This window comes from Serinus canaria, chromosome 3 (genome assembly GCF_022539315.1).
Source record: "Serinus canaria isolate serCan28SL12 chromosome 3, serCan2020, whole genome shotgun sequence".
NCBI lineage: Eukaryota > Metazoa > Chordata > Aves > Passeriformes > Fringillidae > Serinus > Serinus canaria.
Genome location: NC_066316.1, coordinates 16,512,307 through 16,530,262, shown reverse-complemented (window position 1 = coordinate 16,530,262; position 17,956 = coordinate 16,512,307). Strand labels below are relative to the sequence as shown.

The 17,956-nt window shown below is 39.3% G+C and overlaps 1 protein-coding gene across 8 annotated transcripts; it reads right to left on the bottom strand.

Moving 5' to 3' along the window:
• Positions 1 to 3,524: 3,524 nt before the first annotated feature.
• On the bottom strand, positions 3,525 to 15,570 carry ETAA1 (ETAA1 activator of ATR kinase). Of its 8 annotated transcripts, none has more exons than XM_050972652.1 (7): positions 15,333 to 15,570; positions 13,634 to 13,771; positions 13,291 to 13,367; positions 11,644 to 11,762; positions 9,550 to 11,347; positions 9,219 to 9,330; positions 3,525 to 4,759 (listed from the first exon to the last, which is right to left on the bottom strand). In XM_050972652.1, the coding sequence occupies exons 1-7, from the start codon at positions 15,514 to 15,516 to the stop codon at positions 4,644 to 4,646; spliced, it is 2,544 nt and encodes an 847-aa protein (XP_050828609.1). In that variant the 5' UTR covers positions 15,517 to 15,570; the 3' UTR covers positions 3,525 to 4,643. The 8 variants fall into 8 exon arrangements, with proteins under 8 accessions (XP_050828609.1, XP_018776653.1, XP_050828608.1 ...); XM_018921108.3 differs by lacking the exon at positions 9,219 to 9,330 and adding an exon at positions 6,529 to 6,640; XM_050972651.1 differs by lacking the exons at positions 9,219 to 9,330; positions 9,550 to 11,347 and adding exons at positions 6,529 to 6,640; positions 6,860 to 8,657.
• Positions 15,571 to 17,956: the final 2,386 nt, after the last annotated feature.

The following is a 17,956-nucleotide window of genomic DNA, read 5'->3' as shown; positions in this document are numbered from 1 at the left end:
AAGCCCATATGGAATCCCCATTTCACTCCCTTTTACCAGTTTCTGTAGTAGAGTATTTTAAAAAACAGACTAGAGAAATGTGAAAAACAGTTTAATGATGACTTACAAATATACAGTACTTACATTTTCAAGAGTTGCAAGAATAGCATACTACAGAAATCAAAAGCTTTCTCCAACCTTTGGAGGAACATTTCCTAGTTATTTATTTACAAAGAAAAATTACAGTCACTTTTCAGAGTGTCACATGTTTACATATAAACATTTCTCAGTTGAAAAATATCTTGCAGCTTACCCAGAGGCAGTTTTTCAGTCTGAGACCTACACCCATCTATCCGATCAAAAATTCTATCAGACCCTTAAGATGACATGACACAGCATTTTTATAATTTAACAGCCTTTGTTTGAAAATATTCACAACGCAGATGGCTAAACTGATGCATAGTTGTTGAGATTTCACCTGGTGTATTATGTTTTGATCACGATTTGGTAAAATTGCATAGGCTACCTTTTTTAATTAGGTTGGTAATGTGCCTTTAGAAAAAGGTGGTCTCATTTCCTTAGGGTATTTCCAATTCTTCCTGAAAGGAATTAAAAATAATATAACATATCCTCTGAAGGACACCTTTTCACATAATGAAACTTCCGTAACAAATTCTTCTATGTACAATTCTTACCCCAGGTAAGAGACAAACTGAGCATACTTTCTGAAGTCTGTTCATTTTCTTCTATTTTATCTTAGGAATTCTACTATTTAGGTCACTATCTGTGGCTGCCAGCTATTCTTTGCTGAAAAATTGTAGCTCTTTTTAGGCTTAAGAAGATAAAATCAATGAATTCATCTATGTTATTCCTCTGGGTATAAAGGTCTAGATGTAATAAGTGGTACACACAGTATAAGATTACATTGCTGTTCCTGAACTGCAGCCCCAATATTAATTGTTTCTTATAGGCCAAAATTTGAAGAGCTGCTAGATGCGGGCCTCTCTGAAAATATGATACAACTAACACAATAAAACCCCAGTATTACCAAATTTCTCAAATGCTTTAAATGTGATCCCTCCCTAGCATGAAGAGGAAAGGTGTGAATGTATGTCTGTGTAGAATTTTAGATACAGATACGGAGAATAATGGAGAATGGATTCTCTTCCTGATTGTATCTGCCTTTCCTAAAAGAAATGAAAAAATCCACTACAAGTTTTACTTGAGAAAGATAATGCTTGGATTTTAGCAAGCAACATCAACTCATCCATCAATATTTGTGGAATCCATCAATATCTGTGGAATAAAAATTATACTTAAATATGGCGGCATACAGGAATTCCATTTACATTACATTTGAGCTCACTGATAGCTCTACTAACATAAATAATTGGTATGCTCTGAATGAAAAGATGAGTGCTTAAGAAAACAGTCATAAATTAATTTATAATGAAACCTGACAGTCATAATTTCATTTAGAATGTATTTAAGATTGTTGTTACTATTTGTATAGGATTTTTTTTGCCTGGAGGAAGATGTGGCTTCATAATGAAATGCCAGCTATTGAAATACTAAACTTCCTAACTATTCTAACTTACTAAGTTTAGTATAAACACGTAATTTTAATATCTACATAGCAAAATTATGTAGATACTTTCCTAATGAAGATCTGTTGTCTACTACAAGCAGTCAAAAGACTCCATGATTGAGGCATACCAGTGGGCCACCAGGAACTCACCAGGAAGCATGAAGGATGCTGAGCACAACCTGTAAAATCTGTGGGGTGATGAGCCTGCTGTTCAACTTTCTTTCTCAGTGGTGAGGGGAGGAAGCAAGTCAAGTGACAAAAAGAAGCAATTCTATTCAGTTTGTTGACTGAGAGATGGTATAGCAGGGCATTTGGGTATAGTCAGGCCATGACCAAAAAACCTTGGCAGTTTGTCTCACCATCAAAAAATAGGCACTTATGAAAAGTAAAATAAATAACAAATGAATAAGAAAGTGTCCATCATGATTAGTTTAAAAGCAGAGGGCAATAAATTGTATTTGCCTCACTATCAAAATTGGTATGTGTCACACTGATCAGCAGATTCTTTAAATATGGTTTAAATAAGCAGCACATAGGAAGTACTTGAGTGAGTAAGAAGTGACAATTGGTTAAAATGGAGTTTGTGTCTTCATTGCATTGTAAAGTTTGCAAGGGGTTCTTGCCACACACCCCACGGAAAGAGCATTGCCCTTGTCATACACTGAACTATTATTTTACAGCACTGATGCTCATGATAAAGGATGAGCCAGTATATTCTGGCCAGCATATTCAAGGACAGGTGGCATTTTAGGTGGGCAGCCCCAGGGCCTTTCTATTGTGGATGCTGAGAAAACCAGTTAGCTGGTTTTAAACTTTCTGAGTATGCTCAACAACACACAGTGACAGCATTCAGGCTGTGTCATTTCCATGCAGACCTTGGGGAGCGATAAGGTGGTTAGCCTATATTATTTATCCGTCATTTACCCCAATTTCAAACCTGATTAAAAGTTAGTCCTTTCACATCACAGAATGAAACCTTTCTAAAAAAAATACTCCACATCTACAATAGCTCCTTCCTTTCATCTTCTCAAATCGTAATTAACAAAATTATTCCTGAAAACAAAATTTACCCTGGTTTCTTCACAGAATTGTATCTAGGAAAACATACTGGGAAGGGAATGATGGCTGAGCTGAACACTGTTGTAGCAAAAGCCTCTCTTTTATCTTTTTCAATAATATTTAACACTCATGCATCAGTACCTTAAAAGCCATTTTTATAACTCTCATATTTAATACTGACGGCAGTAGCCTTTTCTCATTGCCTTTTGCTTGGCATCTGGCCTGTTACCTGATTGTGGTGCTCTAGGAGAGTCTAAACCAAGAAAAGCATACCTCAGATACACAGAGAAAATTATATTGTCTGGAAAAATCAAATTTCTCCTATAGCTGCTGTTTAGGGTTTACACTTATTTGTCATATGGACATGCAAATCTTCTTTTAAACAGAAAATTGCAGCAGAGGCTTGAAGATACAAAAAAATCTTGCTATTTCATGGTATGTTAGCTGTTGAGTATATTATTATGATGAACTTTGAAAAGCTGAAAATGTTTTTCTGGGTTAATTTTCAGTCAGATCAGTAAACGAATCCAACTCACTATATATTGTGCTGCAGCCACAGACTCTAACGCTTACTGGGCACCTGCATGGGCTTTGGTGGCCTTAATCTACTGACACTGATCCTACGGTGGTTAATACAAGCAAAAAGACCCCAGTTAAATACTTTAGGACTGCACTGCAGCTGCTTGTGTTTTGGAACAATTTGTCCATCAAGGATTGTTAGCTTAAATGGATCAAAGATCAAAGGAAGCACTTTGTCACCACTATGGGTAGAAAATTGAGGTATCAAGTAATTAGGGAAATTACCAAGTGAGGGCTTCAGGTAAAGCCCATATGGAATCCCCATTTCACTCCCTTTTACCAGTTTCTGTAGTAGAGTATTTTAAAAAACAGACTAGAGAAATGTGAAAAACAGTTTAATGATGACTTACAAATATACAGTACTTACATTTTCAAGAGTTGCAAGAATAGCATACTACAGAAATCAAAAGCTTTCTCCAACCTTTGGAGGAACATTTCCTAGTTATTTATTTACAAAGAAAAATTACAGTCACTTTTCAGAGTGTCACATGTTTACATATAAACATTTCTCAGTTGAAAAATATCTTGCAGCTTACCCAGAGGCAGTTTTTCAGTCTGAGACCTACACCCATCTATCCGATCAAAAATTCTATCAGACCCTTAAGATGACATGACACAGCATTTTTATAATTTAACAGCCTTTGTTTGAAAATATTCACAACGCAGATGGCTAAACTGATGCATAGTTGTTGAGATTTCACCTGGTGTATTATGTTTTGATCACGATTTGGTAAAATTGCATAGGCTACCTTTTTTAATTAGGTTGGTAATGTGCCTTTAGAAAAAGGTGGTCTCATTTCCTTAGGGTATTTCCAATTCTTCCTGAAAGGAATTAAAAATAATATAACATATCCTCTGAAGGACACCTTTTCACATAATGAAACTTCCGTAACAAATTCTTCTATGTACAATTCTTACCCCAGGTAAGAGACAAACTGAGCATACTTTCTGAAGTCTGTTCATTTCCATCAGTTTTCTGATGTTGGATGTTTCTTAGATTGTAGTTTATTTAATCCAAAATTTTAAAACTTTCTTTTACCTGAGAGCAAACATTAGTATTTCTTAGCCTGTGTGTATTTGAGAGTCTTCTTATAGATTAGAATACTTGAAGTAATACAGCCAAAACACATCCAGGCTGTTTTTGACACCTTCATTATGTGTTTATACCAATACTTTCATGATTTTCAGGCCATATAGTTTCAACATGTGAACTCAACAGAATCTTCATCTAGCTGGTGTAGTTTGGGACTACACATTTATAACTGATTGTTTTTAATTAAAAGTACCTCCCAAGTATTATTCAGTTCCTGATCTTGTTATATTCAAAACCAGAAAATATGTGCCATCAATAGCTGTGAACAGAGTTCAAAAAGTGTCTTCTAGCATGACAGTATTTCCCTACCAAAAGCTTACTCCAGAGACAAAATACACTCCAAGATCAAGCATCATTAAAGAATGCTTGTGTTCTGGACTTTCTTCGTGCAAGAGCTTCTTGTTTTTTTCTTTCAATCTCCTCTTGAGAACATTTTCTATTTTTTTGTTCTACCACAGACACTGTAAATAAAAAAACATGTATTAGGAGCTTCAGGTTTGTTCAGTACATATTTTAACTTAGCCATTTCGAGTGTTTGAAGATCTATGGCAGGATCATTTTATTCTGACACACTGGGCACCCAAGTAAAAAATGGCTCATCTATCCTGTCCCCTAGGCAGGAAGGGGGCAAGATGCATGACCTTTGCAGTGCTACTGATTACTACCTCCCAATGAAAACACTGGGATGCACACATTTGCTTCAAGGAAACTTGGGTGCCCTTCAAATGAACCTTATGACATCAGAGTCAACATAGGAGATGGTGATGGGTTAAGAAAGTTAAGGCTATCAGAGTGAAAAGGGCTCTACAATTTAGTGAGTTAGGCAGAGATTTGAACGTGGAGATAGTATAGACACAGGGGTCAGATACAGTACAGGTGTCACACAAATAAAACAAGATAGGTTGAAAAAAGGTCAAAAGTAGCAATAAAAATTGACAAAGGAGACAAGAACATGATAGCTAAGCATAGCATTTTATATGGTGTGTTACAGAACTATAAATTCCCATACTATAAAATCCTGACCTCACTGGAACCAACAGGAACACTTCCTGGCACATATCAATAATTTTACCATTTTTTATACACCAATTTCCAATTAATGTATTTTTAATAAGTATTCAAAGTGAATAAATAGAACAAAGGGTATATTTGCTTCTCACAAAAAAGTGTCAATGAAAAATTAAATATCAATTTTTGAAAGGATCATTTAATATCCATTTTTTGGTTAACATCCTTTCCCTCAAAATTTAAGATGAAGAAAGCTATGGTTTATCTGTACAGAAAATCTATGCTATTTTCTTTCATTCCTTTACTCTCTAGAACATTCCACAGAATAACTAGTTATCTCCCTTTTTCCCCCTTATAATCAAAAATTGCTACTTTCCATTTGCACACTTCTCTGGCAGGAAAGAAACAGATAAAATATTCATTTTTCAATAATTAATTGTTTTGTTGCTTTTGCAACAGTGCTTCTTTATAATGGAGGTTAATACAGGACACTCTTTAAGGCATGTTTTATCAGAATGAATATTGATTAAAACTTTGCCAAGCTGCGAGATAAGTAAAAATAAGACTGATTAGCACTTGACTGGTTCTCCATTTCCCCAGTAAATAACACTGAGCATGGAATATTATTGATGGTCTCTTGGCAATAAAGAAGTGACTGATCTCTCTTCTGGATGAAGCGGCATCTTAGTGTTTAGACTGATAACACAATATTTCACTGGTAATTTCAGTCACAGGGCAAACAACAATAGAGGCTGAGCTCTGAAAAGTATCAAGTGATTTGAGGTTCCAAATTCCAGTGTACAGTAATATAAAGAAACTGGCATTCTGTATCACCTGGTGTCTTCTTCCCCATCATTAACTAGGGTTTTACTATGCATCAAAATACCAGTATTTTTAAGTAACGGTTTAAGAAGCTAGTATTCTGAGGGCTGCATCAGCCTATAATTGACCCCAGGGAACCTGAGTGTCTATGGAGAGAGGGTGTGAGGTATTTAGAAAAGTGGAAGGGAAACAGGTGTCCTGAATGACAAGAATTCAAGATATGCATCAAGACAATTTAATTTTTGAGAAAATAACCTCCAGATTCTCCTTAGAACATCTGCTAACACCTTAACTGAATGGAGGAATACTGAAGCCTATTTTAAGTTGCAATACAGTATGAATTTCTCTGACATTCTGACTACAGTAAGGAGACAAACAGTGATACAATAAAGACAAATACCTGATGTAGTCTGTGCAAAAGACTCTGAAAGATGCCTCTTGAAAGGTGATTTCTTATTGTCAAGCTTGCGATGCAAAGTGACATTCACCTGATTCTTGCTTCCTTCCAAACCCTGCAGAGTAATTCCAATGCCAGAATGATTCCCTGAACTTTCAGACCCTACAAGATGACCACCCTGAGAATTGTTAATCTTTCGGAACTTAAATTTTGAAGGCACGAGTGAAGTTTTGTTACCAGAGGTGCTACCTGGAATCTTTTCCAAATTATACAAGAAATGTGAGCTGTCGAGTGCTTTTCTACTAAAAATATTTACTGCATTAACAGGACTTACTTCAGAACCGGTCTCTCCTGCTGGCACAGAATTTGACCTGTGCCATTTCCCTGAAACAGTCTTTGCAGTATCTTCAGAAGCATCTTGATGACAGTTTTTAGGGAGTGTGTATTTACACGCCACAGAAGGACCTGAGATCTCAGTCAGAGGATTTGAGATGTTCTTACAGTTCACATGACCTGTTGAGGCCAGCCCATCCACTGTCTTTGATGAATTCCTACAGGCATCATTTAGTGAGAGAGCCTCCTGTTTTGCATTTGTTTTTTGCACCAAGAGGAGATCAGGTAGCCCTTGTTTAGATGCTGGGAAGCTATTATCAGCATTTGATCTGGAATTAATACTGGCTCCTTGAATGGTTTTAATGTTTTCATTTCCTTGTTTAACATCCTGGCTCTGAGTTTGCCTTTCTATATCATCACACACCTGATATAACAATTCATCATCCTCATAGTTTGCATCCCAAAGACTATCGGATCCACAAAACATACCTAGTATCTCATCAGAGTATTTTGGTTCATTCCAGTCACCAAATGACAGAGGACATTTCTTTGGTATTTCAACTTGATTTGAGTGACCTGTATTAGCTTGATTATTCCCTTTGGTTAGATCATTAGGTTTCATGTTGGTAGAAACACTGGATGACTGACAGGAAACAGTATGAATGTTATTCCCAGGTTTTCCTGCTGATTGTCTATGAGGATTAAATCTTGAAGGAAAAAGAGGAAGAGCATCGCTTTTAGGCTTAGTAGATTCATTACCATTCTTCATTTCTGTTTGCACTGAAACAGGAACATAGTTCAAATCACTATTTTGGGTACTCTTCCAAACAGATTTAGTTTTATCTGGTTTAAAATCACATTTACCATACAAGGCCTTGGTCTCTGTCCTGGCATTTTCTGTCTTATATGGCTTTTGTAAAGACAACGATTTTATATGTTGTGAGTTTTTACTAGAATGTTTCAAAGGTGAATACTGCAAACTGTTAGATTTGTTTATAGTCCCCAAAAGAGTTACTGAATTGCCACTACTTCTTTGCTTTGTTCTGCTAGCATCACTGAAATCATGCACAAATGGATTTGCAGGAATTTGTGGTGATTCTTCAGTACTTATCAGCTCAGGATTTTGGGTTATTTGCATCACAAAAGAGTCATCTGCCAAAAGATCTGTATCCCAGTCATCAAAGTCATCATTAGCTACTCCAGCAAGCTTAGCAGAGACTACCAATTGTGTCTTCAAAGAAGGATTTTTTTTTGTCAGGGTGTCAGTATCAGCTTTTGGTACAGTCTGGTCCATGCTTCCTACTGCAAACAGAGTATCTTTTTGATATGCCTCTGAATTACCATGCTGTGTCTCTTCAACTTTTTCAGGAAGATTCTCCTCTTCTAACGTACTTTTATGAAAACTATTATTTAAAGAAATACCTGACAGTCCTTGGCTCAACTGTCCGCTGCACTTCTGGGTAGAAGAGTCAAAAAGAGCATGAAGGGCTACTTCAGCCTCAAGGTCTACGGACTTTTGACTGCTGGACTGACAGGGCTCTGCCACCTGGATGCCAGTGCTCTGTCCAACTGGTTTCAGGGACGCAGCAGGATCTGTTTCAGATCCTTCACCAAGGAGTGATTTCTGGTTCTTTGTATTTATTTCATCTTTAGAATTACTTGAAGGCTCTGAAGTGCTCTGGATGAAGTTGTGACCAAGATTCTCCTGCTCCTGAACAGCATCTAACTCTACTAGATTTTTATCAAACTCCTTAGCCAATTTCATGAGTTCCTCTTCAGGATTTTTTATTTTAAGATCTCTGGATTAAAAAGAAAATACAGAAAATAAAGTCAGAGCTATTGAGAAAGTTTGGCCAAGTTCAGTTACATGACCTATGAGCTGCTCATTATCTAGTTTAACAACTACAAAGGTATGACTAAATCCCACTACTTCCAATATGCAGTCAACATACACCCCCCTGCAAGAAGACATAACAAGCTCACAGATAAAAGCTATATGCTAATGTACAATTATATAGTTCACTATACACAGAAGAGCACATGGCCTTCTTCATGAAAGCCCAGCTATGATGAGCAAGAGAAAACTGTAACTTACCTTGTACAACTTAACTTCGTCCTAGCTCGCCCTTTTACTACTATAGGTGTACAGGGAATAGCATCCTCACCAATCCATGTTCCTAACAGGGAGTCTTCATTACAGGCTGCTTTTTCATCCTGTATAATTAGATTTATAATATCTGCTAACACCTTAACTGAATGGAGGAATACTGAAGCCTATTTTAAGTTGCAATACAGTATGAATTTCTCTGACATTCTGACTACAGTAAGGAGACAAACAGTGATACAATAAAGACAAATACCTGATGTAGTCTGTGCAAAAGACTCTGAAAGATGCCTCTTGAAAGGTGATTTCTTATTGTCAAGCTTGCGATGCAAAGTGACATTCACCTGATTCTTGCTTCCTTCCAAACCCTGCAGAGTAATTCCAATGCCAGAATGATTCCCTGAACTTTCAGACCCTACAAGATGACCACCCTGAGAATTGTTAATCTTTCGGAACTTAAATTTTGAAGGCACGAGTGAAGTTTTGTTACCAGAGGTGCTACCTGGAATCTTTTCCAAATTATACAAGAAATGTGAGCTGTCGAGTGCTTTTCTACTAAAAATATTTACTGCATTAACAGGACTTACTTCAGAACCGGTCTCTCCTGCTGGCACAGAATTTGACCTGTGCCATTTCCCTGAAACAGTCTTTGCAGTATCTTCAGAAGCATCTTGATGACAGTTTTTAGGGAGTGTGTATTTACACGCCACAGAAGGACCTGAGATCTCAGTCAGAGGATTTGAGATGTTCTTACAGTTCACATGACCTGTTGAGGCCAGCCCATCCACTGTCTTTGATGAATTCCTACAGGCATCATTTAGTGAGAGAGCCTCCTGTTTTGCATTTGTTTTTTGCACCAAGAGGAGATCAGGTAGCCCTTGTTTAGATGCTGGGAAGCTATTATCAGCATTTGATCTGGAATTAATACTGGCTCCTTGAATGGTTTTAATGTTTTCATTTCCTTGTTTAACATCCTGGCTCTGAGTTTGCCTTTCTATATCATCACACACCTGATATAACAATTCATCATCCTCATAGTTTGCATCCCAAAGACTATCGGATCCACAAAACATACCTAGTATCTCATCAGAGTATTTTGGTTCATTCCAGTCACCAAATGACAGAGGACATTTCTTTGGTATTTCAACTTGATTTGAGTGACCTGTATTAGCTTGATTAATCCCTTTGGTTAGATCATTAGGTTTCATGTTGGTAGAAACACTGGATGACTGACAGGAAACAGTATGAATGTTATTCCCAGGTTTTCCTGCTGATTGTCTATGAGGATTAAATCTTGAAGGAAAAAGAGGAAGAGCATCGCTTTTAGGCTTAGTAGATTCATTACCATTCTTCATTTCTGTTTGCACTGAAACAGGAACATAGTTCAAATCACTATTTTGGGTACTCTTCCAAACAGATTTAGTTTTATCTGGTTTAAAATCACATTTACCATACAAGGCCTTGGTCTCTGTCCTGGCATTTTCTGTCTTATATGGCTTTTGTAAAGACAACGATTTTATATGTTGTGAGTTTTTACTAGAATGTTTCAAAGGTGAATACTGCAAACTGTTAGATTTGTTTATAGTCCCCAAAAGAGTTACTGAATTGCCACTACTTCTTTGCTTTGTTCTGCTAGCATCACTGAAATCATGCACAAATGGATTTGCAGGAATTTGTGGTGATTCTTCAGTACTTATCAGCTCAGGATTTTGGGTTATTTGCATCACAAAAGAGTCATCTGCCAAAAGATCTGTATCCCAGTCATCAAAGTCATCATTAGCTACTCCAGCAAGCTTAGCAGAGACTACCAATTGTGTCTTCAAAGAAGGATTTTTTTTTGTCAGGGTGTCAGTATCAGCTTTTGGTACAGTCTGGTCCATGCTTCCTACTGCAAACAGAGTATCTTTTTGATATGCCTCTGAATTACCATGCTGTGTCTCTTCAACTTTTTCAGGAAGATTCTCCTCTTCTAACGTACTTTTATGAAAACTATTATTTAAAGAAATACCTGACAGTCCTTGGCTCAACTGTCCGCTGCACTTCTGGGTAGAAGAGTCAAAAAGAGCATGAAGGGCTACTTCAGCCTCAAGGTCTACGGACTTTTGACTGCTGGACTGACAGGGCTCTGCCACCTGGATGCCAGTGCTCTGTCCAACTGGTTTCAGGGACGCAGCAGGATCTGTTTCAGATCCTTCACCAAGGAGTGATTTCTGGTTCTTTGTATTTATTTCATCTTTAGAATTACTTGAAGGCTCTGAAGTGCTCTGGATGAAGTTGTGACCAAGATTCTCCTGCTCCTGAACAGCATCTAACTCTACTAGATTTTTATCAAACTCCTTAGCCAATTTCATGAGTTCCTCTTCAGGATTTTTTATTTTAAGATCTCTGGATTAAAAAGAAAATACAGAAAATAAAGTCAGAGCTATTGAGAAAGTTTGGCCAAGTTCAGTTACATGACCTATGAGCTGCTCATTATCTAGTTTAACAACTACAAAGGTATGACTAAATCCCACTACTTCCAATATGCAGTCAACATACACCCCCCTGCAAGAAGACATAACAAGCTCACAGATAAAAGCTATATGCTAATGTACAATTATATAGTTCACTATACACAGAAGAGCACATGGCCTTCTTCATGAAAGCCCAGCTATGATGAGCAAGAGAAAACTGTAACTTACCTTGTACAACTTAACTTCGTCCTAGCTCGCCCTTTTACTACTATAGGTGTACAGGGAATAGCATCCTCACCAATCCATGTTCCTAACAGGGAGTCTTCATTACAGGCTGCTTTTTCATCCTGTATAATTAGATTTATAATGCTTAGAAATTTGATTTCAGATAAAGACTGGATTAGACACACATTTTTCATGAGTTAAAAGTTGCTAAACTAAATAAACTGGATGAAACCTGTTGAAAGCCACAGATAAGAGCAAAACCAAGTGAGATTATTGCAACATTGTCCACGGATAGTTGTATCACTTAAATTATATCAATTTAAAGCAGAACTAAAATTAAAATAACTGAATTATACTTTTGGCATGCAAGTCTAGTAGTCTAATTCAGGTTTACATTCACGTTACAAGCTGCCATCTAGTTTACTTCAGTATACTACTAGGGAGCTGGCTGAGAGGCCAGCAGCACCAACAAATTAGAGACTTTAAAATAAATTACATTCTGTATGCTAACAAAAAAAAAATCTGACTTCTCCCACTACAACTAATTTAAAAAAAGAGCTTTTAAACAGAATTAAGTGACATTTAGAAACTAAATGAAATTGTTTCAGAGCTTTCAAGCTTTCAGGCTTGAATTTGAATTCTGAAATGAAGGAGATACAATACTGTGATGAATTGTTTAGAGGGGCAGAGCAATAGGACATAGGAAATTACAGTGTGTAAGCCAGCAAAAGTAATTTGAACTTTACTATCTACTAGGATAGTTTTAAATAGGTTCTCTTATTTTAATTTAAGATAATTTAAGAAATTTAAGATAATTTAAGAAATTTAAGATAATTTAAGATAATTTAAGGTTTTTTAAAATTTATTTTTGCTTAAAGAAAAATAGAAGCAGCAGATTACATTTACGGAAGAACTGTAATTATTTAAAAGGTATGATTTTCCATTCTTCTAGTAAAATTCCTCACAAATATGCTAAACAGTAAATATATTTTAAATAGCCCCGTCAAAAAAGCAGGCAAATTTTGCAAGCTAAATACTACAGATCTATTTTAGGAATTACATTTTTCTTCTTGTAATTAAAACGCAACAGCACTTCAGTTTTGACTTTCTGGGCTGTGGACATCAGGTTCATGGCAAGAGGGAAAGGGCAAGAGATACTGAGGTAAAGAGGAAAATTATTTATAATATTGAAGCAAGGTTACTATGTTTATATTATTGCAAAATATCTCATCTCGGTCATGTTCTTGTAAATCAGCAGTCAATCAAGACTGTTCAAAATGCTTAAAAACAACTGCCAAGTAAATCCAGTATTTGAAAAAACTCTTACCTTTTAACAGATGAGTAAATAAGGATAAATAAACAGTATTCTTAAGACCAAGGGCAGTAACTCATATCCTGAAAGCAAAGCTTTCTAAAATAGAACTGCTGAAAGTTTCTTCATGTGTCCTTTTCTACAGCATCTGTGACTCACACAACAAACAGTAAATGCTATGCTTACTATTTTAATTCAATCCTGTTCTATAAACTAGTTTTCTACATGCCCAACTCTTACCATGACACTACTGTAACTAAAACCAAGGCTAAGGCTGAAACACTACTCTCTTTTGATTACTGCACATGCACAGCACTGTTTTAGAAAGTTACAATTACCTGAGGAGCAATACGATTAACAATTTCCGAAATTTCTACTGCGCATCTACTGGTAGACTGCTTGCTTTTTCCATTGCCTATGAAAACAAACAAACTTCTTAAAATTCTGAACAATCTATCCAGTTTATGAAGTGCAGTACATCTCAAATAATTCCAATAAACCTGTAGACATAGGAGCTTGATTCAGTGCTGTATTGAAGAATTTATGGGTTTTTAATGAAAGTAAAATCAAACAACCTTTATAAGAGAAAAGAACCTTCTTCCAAAAAATCATTTATAACTTTTGCTACACTCCCACTGCATGCCTCAAACAGATGTCCTGAAGTCTGGATTTTGGTATTACCTAATCTGTGTGTAACTGGTGAATGAGAATCCCAAAAGATTTCTTGCTGTGTCTCAGTGTCATTAATAGGAGAGCTGAAAGTAGGTATTCGAGATTTTCTACTCAATGATCTCTTTGGTGTTTTATGTAAGCATGGCTCTGTGTAAAAAGAAAGAGGATATTTATTAAAAAACAACAAATAAGAGGTAAAAATCACTTAAAACACAGAACAGGTCAAGGCAAAAGAAGATGCATGAGGAACATCTAGAATAAAAATCAAGTTCACACTCACCAGGATTCCTTTACTCACAACAGGAATACTGTACATAACTAGACATTAAATACAGGACTCTTAGCTTTGCCAATTATATCCCCACTTTATCCTTAGCTTTGGCAATTATATCTCTTATAGAGGTAAGAGAAAATTACAAGATACTGACACCTTTGCACCCAGGATCTGATTGCAAGGATGTCAGTTCTTACACTTGAGAGAACACTGACTTAATCATATATTAAGTGAAAAATTATGTATACCTCTATGAGAGAATATTTTGTGTTCTTGCTTGCTTTGTGTCTTTCCCCCAGAGTCTGAGCTGAGCTACTATTTTAATGGGCCTATTCTGGGTCATACCTACATTTGTCTATATTTCCTCCCCTGGGCCCTTCCAGCTAGGACTATTAAAAGCAAGAATATAGGTATACAAAACCTGCTTGCAGCTGCCTTTGATCAGTAAGTTAACTAAACACCCTGAGTGAAACTCATCTAGTCACCCCTACCCTTTAGAAATGATGCTGTAGATGTGAAAGCCTACAGAAATAATTTAGAAGATGCTATTACTATGGGAGGAACATCTTAGAGGATGTTTTGCCCTGAAGTGCCTAGCATGGCCATAGAGGTTTTATCCTCTCAGTTAGCTCTCAGTATTTGCTGTGGGAGACACAGAATAGGTCAGGTTGGAAGGCACCACAGTGCACACCTTGTCCAATCTCCCCCTCAAGCAGGGTCATCCCAGAGCACATACCACAGGATTGTGACCAGGAGGTTCTGGAATACCTCCAGTGAGGGAAACTCCACACTCTCTCTGGGAAACCTGTTCCAGTGCACGGTCACCAGTGCATGGTTACGTACAGTACAGAAGTTCCTCCTCATGTTCAGGTGGAACTTCCTGTGCATCAGTTTCTGCCTGTTTCTTATGCTACTGCTCAGCACCACTGAGCAGTCCATCCTCTTTGCACCCTACCTTTAGCTATTTACACACACTGACGATGTGCCCTCTGTTTTCTCTTCACAAGGCTAAAGAGGCCCAACTTCCTCAGCTTCTCCTCGAAAAATACATTCTTCAAACCACTAACCAACTTTGTAGCTCTCTGATGGCCCTGTTCCAGGAGCTCTATGTCCCTCTTGTCCTGAGGAGCTCAGAAATGGTCACAGTATTCCAAATGTGGCATCATCAGGGCTGAACAGAGGAGCAGGCATACCTGCCTTAACCTGCTGACAATGCTCTTCTTAACGCACACCAGATACCACTGGTTTAGCTGGCCCCCGGGGCACACTGGCTCAGCCTGCCCTTGATAGTAACAGCCCCTTCCCAGGGCACGCGAGCCGGGCGAGCGGATATTTACACCGCACCAGCCCCTCCTCACGGCTCAGCCGCGCCTCCCCCGCGGTTCGAGAGACGGCGGGCAGGGCCGGAGCCCCCAGGGGCCGCTCCCGCCGTACCTGCAGCGCGGGGCGAGCACGCCGCCGCCTCCCCGGCGGGCAGGCCTCGGCCCGCGCCGCGTTCCACCGGCCCCTCCTCCACGGGGAGCTCCACCCGCCGCCGCGGCAGCTGCTCTTCGCCGCCGCTGCGCCTCCTCAGGGCGGCGGGCCCGAGGGACAGCCCCCTCCGCCGGTTACTGGGCATGGCGGCCACTACGGCGACACCGCACCCATCCCGCAACCGGCGGCGCCACCATTTTGCCGGGCGGGTCGCGAAACCGCCGCCAATTGGCCGCCGCCGTGCCGCCTCAAGCGGCCATTGGCCCCGCGCTGTGGGGGCGGGCGAACGGGCTTTCCGGCGCGGCGGAGAACTGAGGCCCCGCCTCCCCCGCCCCACCAGCCGTGAGGCGCTGCCGGGTCCTCCTGCCCGGCGCTGCCGTCGCCGTGTGGCGATGAAACCCTGCTGCCCCTCTAGCTGGTGGGAGGAATAGCCCAGCCGTGGGCAGAGGGGCAGGATGTGCCCTCTTGCGGGCTCTTGCCATTGGCTTGGCCTGAGTTGCCTCGAATCTACCGTTAGCAATTTCTGGGCTGATATCATGGCGGGTGGGAATGTTTTTCTGCTGGAGGGCCGGAAGGCTCTGCAGAAGGATCTCAGACGGATTGGATTGATGGGCCAAGACCAATAGTATGAGGTTCAGCAAGGCCACGTGGGGGGTTCTACACTTAGGCCAGAGCAGCCCCTTCATACAAGATGGGGGATGAGTGGCTGGAAATTGGCTCCAGCAAAAGGACCTGGCCGTGGTGATCACTGGCAGCTGGACGTGAGCCAGCATGTGCCCAGGTGGCTGAGGAGGCCTGTGGCATCCTGGCCTTTAACAGGAACAGTGTGGCCAGCAGGACTACAAGGGAAGGGGACCAGGGGAAGTGATTCTCCCCCTGTACTTGGCACTGATGAAGCTGCACCCGGACTGCTGTGTCCAGTTCCAGTTGGAGCCCCCAATTCAGGAAGGACATGGAGGTGCTGCAGCGAGTCCAGAGTGGGGAACAGAAACTGGTGTAAGAGTCGAGGAAACCATTCTTGCAAGGAGTGGCTGATGGAGCTGGGGGTGTTTAGCCTGGAGAAGAGGATGCTCGGGGTGACCTACTTACCTACTTACCCTCTACAGCTCCTTGAAAGGACATTTGTAGCCCGGTGGTGGTCCGTCTGTTCTTCCAGCCAACCAGCAGCAAGATGAGAGGAAATTGCATGAAGCTGTGCCAGGGGAGGTTTAGGTTGGACATCACTCTTAACCGGAAGAGTGGTTCTGCATTAGAATGGGCTGCCCAGGGAGTCACAGTCCCTGTAGATGTTTAAGAAAAGTCTGGTGGTGGCTCTTAGTGTTGTGGTCTAGTTGACATGTTGGTCATAGGTTGGACTCAATGATCTCAGAGGACTTTTCCAATCTAATTGAGTCTGTGATTCTGTGAAACCCAGCAGGCATAAATCATTTAATCCCAGTGAGGCAGTTGATGCTGGTGAAGAGAGGCTTGCAGAACCTAAATTTGGTAGATAAGAAATTAACTTGGGGTTCCTGAGGGACTGTGATATTACATCATTATTTTAAGCAACATAAATGCAAACATATGTATATGTTATGTAATGACATTAATATTTCCTCCCTGAGCCTCTAAAAATAAATATAAAAACATATCTATTGAGCATATAGGGTCAAGGAGTGAACTACTGGTTTTCATTTAATTGACTGGGAGCACTTTGGGATAATTCTTAATTTGTAACATGTAAGCAGTGGGTTTCAGTGTGGGTCAGGAGTAAGAAGCTTTGAAGTCACTAAATGTTGATTCCCTGAGCCATGAAACCTTTTCTTTTCACCTGAGGCCTGAGGTGAACAATTTGTTTTTTCAATTCTCCATTCTCATGAGTGTAATTAAAGCAAATAAAGCACTTTTTAACAAGGAAAAAATTAGGTGCTATGTATTAAATAGAGAAACTGTATCATATGTATGGCAAATTTATAGCAAACACAGAAAGTTGTGAGGTTTGAGTAGTTAACTTGTTCGTGCCAAACCTGTAAAATATCAAGCAGACTAAAATATAAAGAGGACTGAAAAAATGAGTCAATAATTAGGCTTCAAAATCCATCATAGATATCGGAACATTGCTACTGCCTTGTAATCATACCAATGTGGGTAGATCTCTTCATCAGCATGAAGTGTGGCAAAGTTGTGCAGGATATTTTCATTGTCAGTTTGCAATATAGTAATTAAAAAATGGCTTCCCAGGACTCCATGCAGTAGGCACTATGTAAGGTATCTGCTGCTTATTTATGGTTGGAATAGATACTGAGAAGAAATTTTGTACAGTAGATTCATCTTAAGGGAATGTAGAACACTGAAACTGACACACTTACTAGAAAGTGCTACTTCATCTTGATGTCTCCTACCACTTTCCGGCAGCCTCTTAGCAGCTGGGTACTGTGCAGTGGTCTGCCTTTGTATTTCTTTCTGTTAACAAGCATAATCTGAAATACTGTCATCAGTAATTAAAATTAAGTAACATCTGTCATATTCACTGAGTGTTACAAATTTTGCAGTGCCTTCTTTGATTTCTTTCTTTCTCAGAGCTCATTGTTCACTAACCCCATTCA

Bases quoted from the DNA above. Each gene is read 5' to 3' on its own strand.
- ETAA1 (XM_009096276.4), bottom strand. From the start codon at position 15,516: ATGCCCAGTAACCGGCGGAGGGGGCTGTCCCTCGGGCCCGCCGCCCTG. The intron at 13,772-15,332 runs GTACGGCGGGAG...CTTTTTACACAG, and splicing joins GTGCTCGCCCCGCGCTGCAG to AGCCATGCTTACATAAAACA. The intron at 11,348-11,643 runs GTAAGTTACAGT...TTTTTAATCCAG, and splicing joins ACGAAGTTAAGTTGTACAAG to AGATCTTAAAATAAAAAATC.